General features: G+C 43.9%; 1 protein-coding gene across 1 annotated transcript; it reads left to right on the top strand.

Annotated features, from left to right (window-relative positions):
* Positions 1-1634: 1634 nt before the first annotated feature.
* Positions 1635-4048, top strand: LOC123166324 (uncharacterized). Its single transcript, XM_044584110.1, has 4 exons — positions 1635-2801; positions 3091-3198; positions 3322-3525; positions 3630-4048. Exons 2-4 carry the CDS (start codon positions 3133-3135, stop codon positions 3660-3662), a joined length of 303 nt encoding a protein of 100 aa, XP_044440045.1. The 5' UTR covers positions 1635-2801; positions 3091-3132; the 3' UTR covers positions 3663-4048.
* The last annotated feature ends 12494 nt before the right edge of the window (positions 4049-16542 follow it).

Here is a 16542-nt window from a genome sequence, read left to right on the forward strand (position 1 = left end):
GAGATCAATTCCGCATATAAGTTTGTTCATACATTGCAACTACTTTACAAAAATAGTAGTCATATATATGTACATATTTAAGTCAACATAAATAGATCATCCTAAGCATAAAGAAAAACATTTGATGTTTACTTATAAACATTCTTTTCCCATCCATTCCAAAATGCAGAAACTGCCATCCACAATAAAATTTCCTGCTCCGAGTTCAGGGAAGGTTACCTTGGAGAGACAACACAAGAATGGGTATGCAGACATGCAAGCTGACCACCACATTGACTCTGAAGACTGCATCAACATAACTACTGGCTGCAATGATTTTGTCTCCCAGAATGGCTTTGAGGCTGGAGAAGTGGCCATGGTGTTTTTCTACAAAGAAGAAGACTCCCTCAAGTTTACAATATTTGCACTGTAGGTTGTATAGGATAAAAGTTAAAGCCATCAGTGGCATATTCTAATGCTTTGCTTATGTTGTATGCTTCTAAAATTATGTCCATCAGAAGGCTTGAACGACGCCTATTTAAAGTATGCAACCTCATCTGCATCATTTGATCACTCTTTTTAGACAAGTTGCTGCTGACAGAAATGCAGTTCTCTAATACACATAGTACGGTCCTTATATAAAAAATTGCAGTGCTCTAAACAATAACAATGCAATGCCAATGGTCGAAAACTTTGTAGTCAACATATGTTGTTCAACAGAATTCTCATGCTATGGAGTTCAGAAGAATTGACATAAAAATACAAGAAATAGCAGCATAACTATTCTGCTAATGTAGTACGAAAGTGCATACTATGAAGTTCTCTGAAACACAGAATGCAGTCTAAGAAAAAGAATTATCTCATAAGGTGTCATGCCCACTATAATACAGTTACATTGAAGTACACTACTTACAAAAAATGCAGCACACTACAAACATATGTCAGAACTGCATCAATAAAATCAAAGCAGTACAGGTCCAGACATGTAGGAGACCAACAGAGGTGCCAATTCCACTCGCAGTTCGATAAGTGGCCAAAACATTGCGCAACCACTCAAATTTGAACAATTACCCACCAAAAAATACATGAAACCCACGGCCACTATGATGAACAGCATGAGCTATTCTTTAAAAATGCACACCAAAAAGACGAACATTACATGCGTAATACAGTAAATTCAAACGAAAAAGGGAAACTAACTACAAGATTCAAAGACGAACATTACATGCGCAAGACATGCATCGACGCACAAAATCAAAAAAAACAACAAGAACAGACCAGCGGACGAAGCTCACATGCCCAGACAATCGATTTCGCAGAAATTGAAAACTAACTCCTAAAAATTAGACAAATTGTAGAGTAAACGGACCGATTAAAATGAACGCAATCAAAGAATTCCTACTAACAAACAACATCCGAGAACAGAAAAATCGCATCCGACGCGAACACGAACGAGCAGAGAAAGCTCGTCCGCCAAATCGCTCGATTTGCAAAGATTCAAAGGGATGTTACTCAGATTTCTAGAAATCTCGAAGCAAATAAAAAAAACTGAACTTCCCCGACCACCCGCACCTTCCTCCTCACCCCCCGATTCCCCTGCCGCCACAAACCCCCGGAGCCGGCCGCCGCCCACCCCGTCCCCGAACCCCGCCGCCCCCACCCCCGCCCCCGGATTCGGCCGTCGCGTCGCCCCCAGACCTGGTTCCGGCCGGTGTGTAGCGCCGCCCCCACCCTCGATTCCAACCGGTGCGCCGCCCCTCCGTAACCACCCGCGACCTTCTCCCATCGTTGCGGCCACCCATCGTCTTCCCCCGTTGTCGCGGCCACAAGCCACCACCGACGGACACGACCGGGAGTTCGCCGCTGCGGACCACAATCATCTACTCGCACTGGGTCGCTGGATCCGGCGAGATCCGTGGCCGCCGCTGGCTTGGTCAGCCACTGCAGGATCTCCCAACTGCTCCTCCCGGTGACGTCTCCCTCAACATGCGCCTCCTCGCTGCTCCAACCCAGCCACGAGCACCAGATCTTCAGTGCGTCATGGCCTGCACGTGTGGGCATGGGCACGTCGCGTGTTCAGGTGCCCCTTTCTTCCCCTCAAGTCCGTCACCTCCCGTCCAGCTGGATGGATCCACACGTCTCCGATGAGCTCCTCTGGACTTGTGCCCAGGCTCCTTCTAAACTCCTCGCGTCTCCTTCGTCTTCAACCAACAGCAGCGACCCCGTTTTAGTTCCTCTTCGAAACAGCAACAACCGCGCTAGAAGTTCAGAATTGCAGATGGCAAAGTCCAACTTCGGTTGTGGATGCATCCTCTCTTGTGGTAGAAGGGCAGGTCTGTAGACCTTGTACAAGAAAAGCGACTAAATATAGTATTACACGGTGCCGCCACCCTGGACCATCTGCTCCCGCGCGTGAGCAACCAATGCGCTGATGCCTAGCAGTGTACAAATCTTCTGATTTCTTGCAGCAGTTCAATGTATATTAGAGTGGAAAGAAGAGAAAAGAAGAGTATGTTGCAGATGTGGTGCTTGTGATTGTTGTAGGCTTGCAACAGTTTAGATTGTGGGGTCAATGAAAAAATTGTCCCTAGTTTACATGAATCTTGCAGAAATTAAAGTGGTGTATGATGATTTGGGAGGTGCCAGAGATATCTTGGCTACTTCTCCACTGCGGGGAGAGATGCTTGCCTGGGGCAAAAAATGGCACCCGCAGCCAAACTCGACATGGTAATGCCGGTGGCTCCAGTGGAAGGATGGTTAAGGGTCGGCGTGTTGCCAAGTAGGTGGATCATCTCCGTAATGCTGATGAATTTGATACCAAGGTAACAACAGACAGTCGCAACAGTTTAAATTTACAGTTTCTCTTCCAAAAAATAATCTGAGTTGCTATTTCGTACTTATGCTTTGGAAGATTCAGATTGCTAAACATTCTAAAAAGGCATCCTGTTGTTCGTATGTGTTATTCTGGTGTGTTTTGTAGTGTTGCACAGACAATATAAAACATCAGCACATGCACATACATGGCTACCTGGGCTAGGCCAATCTTGTACAAGCAGTGGCCCGTGGTTTACGTCCATTAGGTTTGCTGAATATGTCTGTTCTGTTGTGCAGTTCAACCTCTATCTTGCTCTAACTCCGCTTGATGGGCAAAGCATGCCTAAACTGGAAAAGTCCTATCTCAGCTGCCAGCCAACATTCTCTGTTAGCCATCTATGCCAGGTAATCACTAATCACTTGCTTCCACACACTTGCCATCTGTATTGTGACATAACTTTGGTGGACATAGATCGAAATGAGTAAGCGAAGACTCTGCTTACTCTGTTTCTTCGTGCGTTGTTTCAGTTTGTTGCTCTTCAGCTTTCACGTCAAGCCGCAGAGGTGGAGATATACTTCAGGAAGAACTCCATAAACGGGTCGCTTAAAACCGAAGACACCAGCGCAGACAACGAGGCAAAAATGGAGCGGCTCGACGGCCTGGAAAGACTCAAGGAAGAGAGTTCGCTTTTCGAGCTTTACCCTATGCTCGCCTCTGGTGTTGGAGACCTGGTAATTTCCATTTCTAATTGATTGCCTAATAACTAACTGTTTCTTTTCGCCATTGCTTCAGCATCCTAATGATCTGTATGTACCGTTTCCCTCCCAACGTCCAGGAGCTATTGTACTCTGTGAAAGCGCAAGGCTAGCTACGCACAGTTCCTGGCACCAGCCAGCTAGCTCTCTTGGCCGTCAAATTGATGGATGGATGGATCGCCGCTAATCCCATGACCTGCAGGAAGGATCTACTCGCCGTGAAAAAATGTACATATATCATCATTCGATATGGAAAAGAGGGGCGGCAAAGTAGAAGTATTTATCATCCGTGTCTTAATGTTTGTTTGAGTATATGTGTTTTATCTTGTGGAGTGGTTCGTTGGTTGGTTAAAACGTAAAATTGACTAGTAGTCGAATTGAGTAGCAGTGTGTAAAACAGGTCAGACAAAATTACCTGGCTGGTTCATTCCTTCTTCTATACTGTATAATTATTATAAAATGTATTGGCTGGCGCTGCACATGCAGCGGTAATTCTTCTTGGACTCCGCCGAACTCGAATCCATCTGATGAGTGAATGTGATTGTTGTAGGCTTGCAATAGTTTAGATTGTGGGGTTAATGAAACAATTGTCCCTAGTTTACTTGAATCTTGCAGAATTTAAAGTGGTGTATGCACTATGGATTTTTTTTCTGTTACAAAAATAAATAAAACCAAGAAGTCTAAATTAAAAAGATGGAGCAGCTCGATGATTATAGCAAACTCAAATTTTGGTCCCTATTAAAGAATGGAAATAAGAAGTTCAAAATTAAATCACACAATGGTTCAATGTATAAAAATTAAATCACATCATAAGAAGGTCAGGAAAGAGTAACACAGAAGTTCAAAAGATAACATGGCACTTTGAAGTGGGTATTTCACCGTTTCTTCACAAAAAGCATGAAGTTCAAATTCTAAAAATAGAGCAGTTGAAAAATCATAAAAAAGGATTTTCATCGTTTCTAAATAAAAAAACACTAGAAGTTCATATTTAAAATAACAAACCGGTTCAATACTTATTACAAACTAGGATATTCCCGAAGAAATAAACCAAGAAGTCCAAATTACAAAAATAGCGAAGTTTGTTGTTTATAAAAAACTCACATTTTCTTGGTACTAAAAGAAATAGAATCAAGAAGTTCAATTGAAAAATAACGGAGTAGTTCAATGTATATGGAGAACTCAAATTCTTTCCGTTTGTAGGAAAAATAAAAGTTGGAAGTTCAATTTTAAGAAAATTGTATGATTCGAAGACCATATTTTTCTCCGAAGAATAAAATTAAGAAGTTCAAATTAAAATAACAGTGAAGTTCAAAGTATATATCAAACTAAGATTTTTTTCTCGTTACTATAGTATAAAATGAAGAAGTTCAAATTGTAATAAAAGGAACAACTAAAAAAAGTTTTAAAAAAAATCCTCATTTCTGAAAAAACTAGAAGTTCAAACAAAAAATAACGAACTGGTTCGATGTTTATTAAAACACATAGGATTTAACCGTTTAAAAAACCCGCAGGTATTCGTTGTTATTAAAGAATCAACCATGAAGTTTAAATTGAAAAACAGTCAAATTCGATGTTTATTTAAAAATCGAAAACAATTCTTTACTCAAAATTAGAAGATGTGAAGTTCAAATTAAAATAAAAAATAAATTCAAAGTATATTAAAACATAGGATTTACACGTACAAATAATGAAAAAGACGACGTCATTTTGGGCATTTATAATAACAACTCATAAACAACGATGAATTTTGGGAAAACTCTCTACATGCAAAAGTTTCTCTTATTCAAACTCTCTCCAATAGGATATCAAATGATTTATTCTCATTAAACGGTCTAAAATTTTGGTCTATGTCGTTCGTAAAATAAGTTTTATCGTATTAAAAAAACTTTTAAAAACCTTGGCGAAGTTGAAACAAAATACTCAACACGTAAAGTTGCACCCTTTTTATGGCTTTCTAACGTTATATCTTTTGCTTAAGTTCAATGAGCAATAAATTCTTTTGAACCGTCATGAGTGTGAAAAAATGACCAACACGGGAAAGTTGTGTGTTTTCAACAGATTTCCATCGGTATATCATTTGCTCAATTCCGGTAAGTGGTTGGGGAGTTACGGGCAAAAAACAACACGTGAAAAACAGACGGAAGTTCAAACACAACTGCTCCAGAAGTTCAACCTCTTCACGTAGTGCATTTTCGGAGACCCTGTTTTTGCGATGAAGGCAGAACACATGATCTAAGAAGTTCAGATTGAAAACTGTCAGAAGTTCACGTACTGCTCGGTGTGCATTTGTATGGAAAAAAGAATGAAAAAGCAAAGGCCGTAAGTTTTGTTGCTAGAAGTTCAAGTGCACGGCCCGAGAAGGTACATAAAATTCTTGTGAGAGAGGTTGACCAAAAATACGCCATAGAAGTTCAAGGTGAAAACAGCGGGAAGTTCAACTACTACACGAAATGCGTTTCAAATAAGAATATAAGAATAGAAACTAAAAGCTTAAAAGGTTTGTTTCAAGAAGTTCACGTGCTCTGTCCGGGGAAGTTGAAAAATTCTTGCGAGATATGTTCACCTTGTATTTCCATGTTCGAAAACAAAAAAATTGTTTTTTGCATTTTAAAATAATTCTCTCAATCCACAAAGAAGTTCAGTTATTATTTGGGAGCAATTATGATTTCAAAAAGAAAATAAAAAATTCAAATTATAAAGATTAAGAAAATAAAACCAAGAAGTCCATATTAAAAAGATGGTGAAGTTCGATGATTATAGAAAACTCAAGTTTTCCTTGTTATTAAAGAGTGGAAACAAGAAGTTCAAAAAAATAACAAGAAGGTCAACTTTTAAAAATAGAGTGCTTCAAAATTCATAAAAAGATTAATAAATAAAACCAGGAAGTCCATATTAAAAAGATGGAGAAGTTCGATGATTATAGAAAACTCAGATTTTCCTCATTATTAACGAGTGGAGACAAGAAGTTCAAAAATAAATAACAAGAAGTTCAACTTTTAAAAATAGAGCGCTTCGAAATTCATAAAAACTGATTAAGGAATTCAGATAAATATTTATAAAAACTCAGATATTTTCACATAACCGAGAGAAGTTTGATTGATAACTGCCAGAAGTTCACGTACTAAACGGTGTGCATTTTGTATAAAAGGAATAAAAAGCAAATACTAAAAGTTTTGTTGTTATAAGTTCAACTCCTAGGTCGGAGAAAGTTAAAAAAATTATTGTGAATGGGGTTTGTACAAAAGGAGTATCATTTGTGTAACACGAACGAATGGATGGGAAAATTACAAACGAAAGTACGTCACAGAAGTTCAATGTGAAAACAGCAAGAAGTTCAACTAATGCACTGAATGAATTTTTGAGAAAAACTTTTGAAACCGTCGCGAGTATGAAAAAATAATCAACACGGGAAAGTTGCGTGTTTACATCAGCTTTCCATCGGTATATCACTTTCTTATTCAGGTGAGTGCATCGAGAGCTACGAGGAAAAAAAAGTACGTGAAAAAACAGAGTGAAGTTCTAGTAGACATGCCGAGAAGTTCAAGTTCTTCACGCGGTGCATTTTCGAAGAATCTGTTTCGCGATAAAGGCAAAACGAATGATCTCGCCGTTTTCGAAATTACTTGAAAACGGCTAGGAATCAGAGAAAACCATCAACATGAAAAAAATTGCATTTTCCGTAGCTTTTTAGCGTATATTATTTGCCCCGTTCTGATAAAGTTTCTAGAAATTTCGGTGAAAATATGCTTTTAGCCATTTTCAAAATTGATTTAAAACCGTAAAGAATTGGGAGAAACAATATATACCATAAAGTTTCGTATTTCCTCAAACTTTCCAACGCCATATCATTTGCTGCATTCGGATGTACGGTTAAAAAATTAGCTCGAAAATACAAACTCGATGGAACTTGTATCGTTTTCTAAATTACTTTTAAACCGCTCAAAATTAGAAAAAACTTTTAACTTGGAAAAGTAGCGCATTTTCATAAGCTTTCCAATTCCATATAATTTGTCTCAATTGGATTAGCTGTTTAGAAATGACATGGAAAATACGAACTCGGCTGTTCGGTTTGCAAAATTTTACAATTTTCCAAATTACTCTTGAATCATAAGGAATTAGAGAAAAATTTCAACATGTGGAAGGAGCAGTTTTACATCAGCTTTCCAACGCCATATTATTTGCCTCATTCCGATAAACGGTTTAGAAATGCGATCGAAAATGTGATTCACGTTTTTTGTATGAAGGAAAAACGGTTTTCAAAACTGCTCTTAAACCGCTTACATTTTGCCAAAAATTTAACTTGGGTCATAATACTGGTGTCCATAGCTTTCCAATGGTATATCGCAAACCCGATTTGGGCAATGTTGGCGGAAGTTCAACGTAGCACTGGGAGAAGTTCAGGTCGAACAACTCAGGCAGTAAAATTGCAAAAACGCAATTTCATCACGACCCGAGAGCAAAATCCGCCAACGAGCGAGATTCCTATTTAAAACTGGTATTTAGTTGCTAAAAAACGTTTCTAGATTACACTAACATCATATAGAACACAACTAACCAGAATAATTCGCGCGGGGAGACACGGTTGCGAAGATAGCCCAAAGGTCGGGTTCCTATAGAGGGAAGTTCAGGCGTGTAACTCAGGAAGTTCATGTTGTGATCAGAATAATATTCTGATCCCATGATCATAATAGTGTTTATGTATATATATATATACATATGTATATATATATATAGGTCATGCTCTGGGATGACACGCATGATACAGTTTGAGCACACACACATGCATGTGTATGCATAAATCCCTCCCATCGAGTCGAAGTGGCTAGTACAACGACACATCATGAACCGATCTCGCTCTGTGTGGGGAGCTAGTGTATGATTTTTGATGCACGCGCCACATCAATGTTGTAAAATGGTATTTAAACATGCATGCATGCATCACCTCCATACATATGCATGTAGTGGTTGCCTTCGAACGGTACACTCCCTCGCGTGGTTATCGACGACAAGCCTATATATTCGTGGGCCCGCGTGGACATCCATGATCACCTTGACCGACAACAAGATAGGTTACCATGGCGGATTCTTCATTTGGTTCGTCTGATCGTAGTATAGGTCATGGTGAGATTCAGACCTAATTAAGTTTGAGCGCATATGCTATGCACGCATGCATGCATGAATCCCCATCATTGGCTCGAAGTGTTGTGTAACATACATATGCATCGTCAACCTAACCCTCACTCAGTGTGGGGATTTCTAGTTCGAAATCACGGTGCCACATCAAAGTTGGTCCATTGTTACTCAAAAACACACCTCTCCATACATATGTTTGGGCCACACGCATGCAGTGGTTGTCTTCGGGGACTAGCTACTTGCGTGATTATTGGTGAGCTAGCCATCTCCGGGGTCGCATGGACGGCCATCACTTTGACCAACAACAAGAGAGAGGTTGCACAACCAAGGTGGATTATTCTTGGTCCGTTTCACGATCCATCTTGGTGAGAGATGCCTCTCTGGCCGCCGACTGTAAGTGTGTGTGGGGGGGGGGGGGGGCTGCTACTTTGCACTTTGCTAGGTGAACCTCGGTTGGGGGGCATGCATTCATATCTTAGGATTCCCTGCGTGGCGACACGAGGGGGGTGCTGCTAGCTTCTACTTCGCACTTTGCTAGGTGAACCTCGGTTGGGGGGGGGGTTGAATGCATTCATAGCTTAGGTTTCCCTTCGTGCTGACATGAGGGAGGGGGGCTGCTAGCTACTTTGCACTTTGGTAGGTGAACCTCGGTTGGGGGGGGGCATGCATTCATAGCTTAGGATTCCCTTCGTGCCGACACGAGGGAGGGGGGCTGCTACTTCGCACTTTGCTAGGTGAACCTCAGTTGGGGGCATGCATTCATAGCTTAGGATTCCCGTCATGCTGACACGAGGGAGGGGGGCTGCTAGCTACTTTGCACTTTGCTAGGTGAACTGCGGTTGGGGGGGAGGGGGCATGCATTCATAGCTTTGCGAGATAGGTGCCACATCGAAGTTGCATTTGGTATTTGCAAATCAAACCACCCTTTTCATACATAAATTTGGTCCACATGCAAGTGTGTTCGTGATCTAACCCTCTCCCGCGTCATTTTTCGCCAAATTTATGAACATTAGACAAGTCGGATGACGCAATAGACACGGTTCACTCAAACTAACCGTGTGCCACGCCGGTGCCCCTGTCACGCACACATCTGCATAGTACATTGGGCTCCACGAGGCTTCCCCTCTAAAAAATATCTACCCGCCTGCAGCTTTTTTGTGTTTGATAAAACACGGTTATTGTGTTTCGACCATGTGGGACCATTTCTTGTTCCCAATCCCGCCTGCATCCCTAGAAAATATCTACCCGCCTCGAGGGTTTTTCTGTTTCATAACACACGGATGTTATCTCCGGACCGTGTGCGATATTTCTTGTTCCCAATCCCGCCTGCATCCCTCGAAAATATCTGCCCAGCTCGAGGGTTTTTCTGTTTCATAACACACGGTTGTTATCTCGGGACCGTGTGCGATGCACCATCATCAAAATTTTCAATTTCACTCCCGCGTTTGACTCCCGCATAATAAAATTTTCAGTACCAGCGTCATTTCCTCAAACACCCCCGCCCCTCCTTCACACACACACACACACACACCCTCACTCAAAACCCTAGCAAGGTCCCCGCCGCCACCGTCGCCGCAAGGCCTCCCTTGTCAACATCTGCCGGTTTGCCTGTGCAGCTTACCCACCAAACTCCATACCCAGACCGCCCTGAGTTTCTTAGATGACGCCTGCCAAATGTCCCCTTTCCCACAGATCCCCATCCCCATCCCCATCCCCAACTCCAGAGCGTCGCAGCCTAAGCCCGGCTATGCTTCACGTGGAGCTCGAGGAGCGACTGGCCCAAAAGAGGTGTATCGCGGTCTCTTCGCCCGACGTCGCCAAGGAAGCTGACGACCATTACTGGCGGCAGGCACTCAAGCAGCGGGCTAGAGTATGCTGGCATGTCTCGGCCGCCGGCTACGACAGAGACGGCCTGAGACAGGCTATGTCACAGGTTAAGTGGCCCACCCCCAACCCCTCGGGTTCAACCGCCATCGATCTCATCCATGGCCCCGCCGCTGATCTCCTCTCGCTCGCTGTCAACAATTTGCCATCCTATATCGCCATCATGCCCCTTTTGTCATTTCTGAAGGACACATTATGCGACGCTGGCTTGGGATGCACAGCTTCCAAGTCAGACCTCATTGACGGCGACCACGAGGAGGGCACCCTCTCCGGCTCTTCCAAGGGGAAAGAGCCCATTTGCTCTTCCAAGGGGGAAGCGCCCGTCTACGACATCAGGGAGGGCACCCTACAGCCGTGCTCTTCCAAGGGGAAGGAGCCCATCTGCGACAACATGGAGCGCATCCAGGGTCCGTGCTCTTCCCACGGGAACGAGCCCATATGTGACAAGTGAGGAAACCCATGATTTGTTTTGTCGTGCCTCTTCACAGGGGGAAACCCATGATTTGTTTTGTCGAGTCACTTTTGTAGTTAATTGCAATATCTGGTTGTTTGCAGTATGCCTTGTTTATTTCAGTTGTTCACAATGTGGTGCTCTATATGTGCAATTATTTACTGTGCAGTACATTTCATCAATCCAGTTTTAAACATACCGATAGGGATGCATTTATTTGCTTGTTGTTAAGCCTGTTATAGCTAGCATATGCCTCTTCTAAAGTTTTTTGATTGTTCGGTTATTTGTAGTTAGCATATGTCCGGTTTCAAATGCTATCTTTGGTTGTTTGTAATATGCCTTGTTTATTCCAGTTATTCACAACGTGATGTTCTATATGTGCAAGTATGAACTGTGCAGTTCAATTTCATTACTACCAGTTTCAACAATACCACTATGAATGACTACATTTGGTTGCTGCATCTTGTAGTTAACACGCCTTTCCATTTCTATTTAACAATAACCAGTGTACTTAGACCAGCACAATACCAGTTTGAATGACTATGTTTGCTTGTTGTTAAATGTTAGGCCTGTTGCAGTTAACACACCTTTCCACTTGTTTTGCTTTACTAGCGTGCTTAAACCTGCACATTGAAGCTATCTTTTGGAGATTATTTTGTCTGCCATGGATAATTTTGGTTGATGTTTAGCCTGTTGTGCTTAACATGCTTCTTGATGTACCTACACAGGATAATTTTGGGAACGATTGCTATTTTCCATCGAGGTTAGTTTCATCCCATGGCTTATATATGCCAACTGTTCAGGATATTGGTAGTTGGTACCATATAGGCCGGGGGCTGATAAGGGACTAATCAATGAATCGGAATTTTAACTGAATATATCTGCAACCCATTTATCGTTAGGTTAACTAGGGCCATATGTAATATATCTGAGGCTACATCGCAACATGCACTGTACTTAATGTCTAAATATGCAATCCTAGGCTACATTGCAACAAGAGTGTTACATTAATGTTCTGATGATGTCTAGATATACGTAGAAGAGCAGCAGCAGCAACAACAACAACAACACAACCCTGTTTGGATACTCAACTTAGCTAGAGGTTTGAGTTAGTTTCTAGCTCATGACTAACCCTGAACGAACTCCATCCAAAGAGTTGTTTGGATGGCAAGGTTAGATTGACAATAAATGCACTAGGAGAACTAGCTCCAACTAGCACCTCTCGGGTTGGATAGTTTTTTTGGGTGGGTTATAGATGCAACTAGCTCAAACTAGCCCTCATGTTTAGATATACTTTAGGGTTATTTGAGCCCGAACTAGCTCAAACTAACTGTAACCCATGGATACAACAGTAGTTAATCAGCTGATAATTTGTAAGAATGCACTAAACTCCTTCCGGCCCATAATATAAGATGTTAATTCATCTAATATGTGAGTATATTGGATGCTATAAGATATTATAAAAGAGTGTTGTACTACATCATTGTGCAATTGCTGTTTAGCTTCTAATATTAAATTGGTGCTTTTTGGTACATATGTCATTGGTAAAGATCCGCGCTTCGACCCTTTCTGTGTATGGGGCAATGAGATGTTGATGAACCAGCATCAAGTGAGGAAGCTGATAAAGATTGTTAGTAAAATGGGTCCAAAGACAACTAAACTATTTGTTTACACTTTATCCAAGACAACAGCGAACTGGAGGATGGTAAGTAAGAACTCTGCAGCCTTCTTTTTACTGCCCATAATGAGTTGTGTTAGATGACAATGTCTGAATCTTTTTCCTTTGCAGTGGTTGCCGAAGCAGTTTACTCAAGATTACCTCTCAAACTACATGATTGGTGTGCATGCAAAGGTTGAAGTATTTCTACCAGAACACGATGATTATCTAGATGTTTTCATGAAGACCGTGAAGGATGGGTGGTCGGCCATCACAAGGGGTTGTACTAGAGTCGTGCGTGCCTTCTGCATGGAGGAGGGCACAATATGGGCATTCCGCTTCACCTTGTTCAGCAACCAGAATGTATTTCGCCTCTTTCTTTACCGTCTTTAATAGTACAAGTATACAACTGTGGTTCATCATTCTTTATTTGGTTCTTATGTAACTCTTGAACATATGTACCTATGAATCGAATAATGCATTGGTTGTTTGAACCCGATGGATATGAATAAAGCTGTAGCATACATTCAAATTCAAATCAAATCCAGTATAATTTGAAATAGCAGCAATTAAATTACGGTGAAATTACACACTCCAGGTCGTTACGGCACACATGGTTGGTAAAAACACAAACGTTTGCAATATACACCATAATCCGAGACAGTTCACAGAGAGGAAACGTGTGCAAGCATGCACACAATTGCCGTTTGCAAAGCGTGTGCGAAGTCAGGCAATGTCACAAACAGTGCGTGCGAACTAAACATTTGTGTTAGTTGCCTTATCATACACGATTCACAACCATGAACTATTTCTGATGAAGTATGCATCGTAAACGTTGCACCACAGAATAGCGTGTGCGATAGTTGTCGTGTACGACGATGTTACGACGGTCCGACATTTCGTAATCCTGTCCGACACTCGTATGACGATTAGCTAATCTTCTTAATTAGTTATCGCATACGATTTGGAAAAAGCAAATGTGTGTGATTGTATGCTTATCATACACGTTCTATAACAGTGAACCATTTGTGATGGGTCGCGCATCGTAAATGTACCACCACAGAATACTGACTGCAATGGCAATGCGAGCACAAACGAGTAGGAGTATTGTAGGGTCCCTATCCTTGACGGTTTCTGGGTCGTGTGGGAAGGACCCCCCTATCGCCGTCACTCACTAGGCGATGGTTCCAAATGCCGTCGCGGAAAGGGGTTAAAAACCGTTTGTATAGCACCAACGCGTACTAGTGATGGTAGCGTCGTAGGTCTTGCTAATAGATCGTAGAGCCTGCTGCAGCTAAGTCATGTTCCTCTTCTAGAGCATCCAAAGAGTCCTAACGAGGTTGTTCATTATCTGCTTCGACATAGGTTGTAACTCTGGGGGAATCATGACAGATGTTGTTGGGTAACACGGCCTCAGCACCATAGACCATGAAGAAAGGCGTATAGCCTATTGATCTGTTGGGGGTAGTCTGTATACTACAAAGAACCGAGGGGAGATCCTCAACCCAACAACCTGGAGTGTGCTTGAGAGGGACCATGAGTCTTGGCTTGATACCTCGTAAATTCTCCTGGTTAGCACGTTTTTCTTGCCCATTGGACTGAGGGTGTGCCACCGATGCTACGTCGAGACAGATCTGTTCCCTTTGACGGAATTGTTTCATAGCTCCCTTAGACAAGTTAGTGCCATTATCAGTGATGATGTCGTATGGGTAACCAAAGCGAAAAATCAACTTTTTCAGGAACTTGAGTGCTGTGCTACATCACACTTGCTGATTGGCTCTGCTTCAGCCCACTTGGTGAATTTATCAACAGCGACCAAAAGGTGGGTCTTCTTATCCTTGGATGGTTTAAACGGACCAACCATATCAAGCCCCCAAACCGCAAAAGGCCAAGTGATGGGAATCATCAGGAGTTCTTGAGCCGTCACATGAACCTGGCGTGCAAACTTTTGGCATCCATCACACTTGAGCACAATATCCTCAGGATCGGTGTGAGCCATGAGCCAATAAAAATTGTGTCGAAAAGCCCTCGCCACTAGGGATCTTGAGCCGTCATGATGTCCAGAGTCACCAGAGTGAATCTCATTGAGGATTTCTCGCCCCTCTTCAGGGGAAACACATTGCTGAAAAAAAACCTGTGATGCTTATCCTATGCAGCTCACGATTGACAATAGTCGTAGACTTGGAGCGTCTGACAATCTGGCGAGCAATGAGTTCTGTTGGATTCAGGGCTCCGCAGACCCAACAAAGGTTCGAACTCTTGGGCTTGTGTGAAGAACTCAACCTCTCCAGCCAACCAGTTTGTCACCCCCACGGCCTAGCTCAATGAGCAAGAAAGAAGAGAGACACAGCGGTTTACCCAGGTTCGGGCCACCTTGCGGTGTAAGACCCTACTCCTGCTTTGGGGTGGATTTACCTCACGAGGGGTTAGGGTGAACTAGTACAAGATAAGAACAACCTCACGAGGTCTGTTCTAGCGTGGGTGTCAGCTAGTGAGGTCTCTCCCTCTATGATGGTGGCTAAGCCTATATTTATAGTGGCCTCGGTCCTCTTCACCCAAACGAAGGTGGGAAGGGATCCCAGAGTGGCCAATTTTGAAGGGGGACAAGTAGTACATCCTATCCTGACGAAAGGTGGTCTTCGCCTGCAAAGCTTCTAGTCATGACGCCTCGGTGGGCTCGGTGATGACATCCGTCCTGCCGTCCTAGCGGTCTTGGTCTTGTTGCACGGGAACGGAAACCTTTGGCCGGTTCCTCAGGACCCCGCGCCTGCGCTTGCCTCCTTAGCACCAAAGAGGAAACCTGCTCCTCTGCGCCCGCTAGCGCCTGCCTGGCCTTGGTCGTCATGGCTGGCGTCACCTCCACCTCATGAGGTGGGTTCCTGCATAGAAATCTCTGCTCCTCAAGAGCCAGCTTGGGGAGGCCACTCGCTCTGGGGGTCTTGACGCCGCCCGCCTCACGAGGCTTGGCCCATTGTGAGGGTTTTGTTTTGAATGTGCTGAAGATGGTTCATACCAGGCCGTCGGTGGAGCCACGCCGTGGTCCACAGGCAGGCAAGTCTGGGTACCCTGGTTCCCAGAATGCCGACAGTAGCCCCCGGTCCCAAGTCGCGCTCGAACTTGGCTTTGAGGCGAAGCGCCGCAGGCCCCAATCGCCTGTGGACCGAGCCGATGCATGGCGCTTTATGGGACGTGGGTGTCTCCACTTCCCCATGCTGCCTCGGCAACTGCCCGACTTGACAACTGCCTGATGAATGCAGAAAAACCATCATTGCTTGGAATCGTGAGAGGCCGGCGATTGGCCTCCCTCGGCTATAAATGTGAGAGGGTGCGGAGCCCCCTGCTCATCTTCATCTTCTCGTCGCTCGCTCCTCCTTCTTGCTCTTCGTCCTGCCGTCTTGCCAGAGTGTCCATGGCGCCGGTGAGGAGGTTTTCTACCACGGAGAAGGAAAAGGCCCTCAAGGAAGAGCCAGGCTCGCCGCCGCCCAAGAGAGGTCGCGGGCGCCCCCGCAAGCATGCCGCGACGCCAGCAGTGGCTCCTCGAGCGTGCAGACGCACCCCTTCGAGGGCTGGCGCCTCCTCCGGAAGCCACAGAGGTGCTTCTTCCCGTGGCGGAAGTTGCCGCGGCCGGGGAGGCCCCTACGACGGGGGAAGGCATGTGGCAGTCGTTCGGCCGCCACGTCCGCGCTCCCGCTCGACTGACACGTCCCCTGAGTTCGTGGTGTGGTCGGAGAGGCCTGGAGGCATCTGGTTCCATCTTTCGCGCTTCTTCACGGGCACGCTGCCGGCCGGTGGACCCGGCGGCCTCTGGCTACAGGCCGCCAGCAACGTGTTCCTAAACCGAGGGTGGAAGCCGTTCGCCCGTGCGTGC

The sequence above is a fragment of the Triticum aestivum genome, chromosome 7D, assembly GCF_018294505.1.
Source record: "Triticum aestivum cultivar Chinese Spring chromosome 7D, IWGSC CS RefSeq v2.1, whole genome shotgun sequence".
Lineage (NCBI taxonomy): Eukaryota > Viridiplantae > Streptophyta > Magnoliopsida > Poales > Poaceae > Triticum > Triticum aestivum.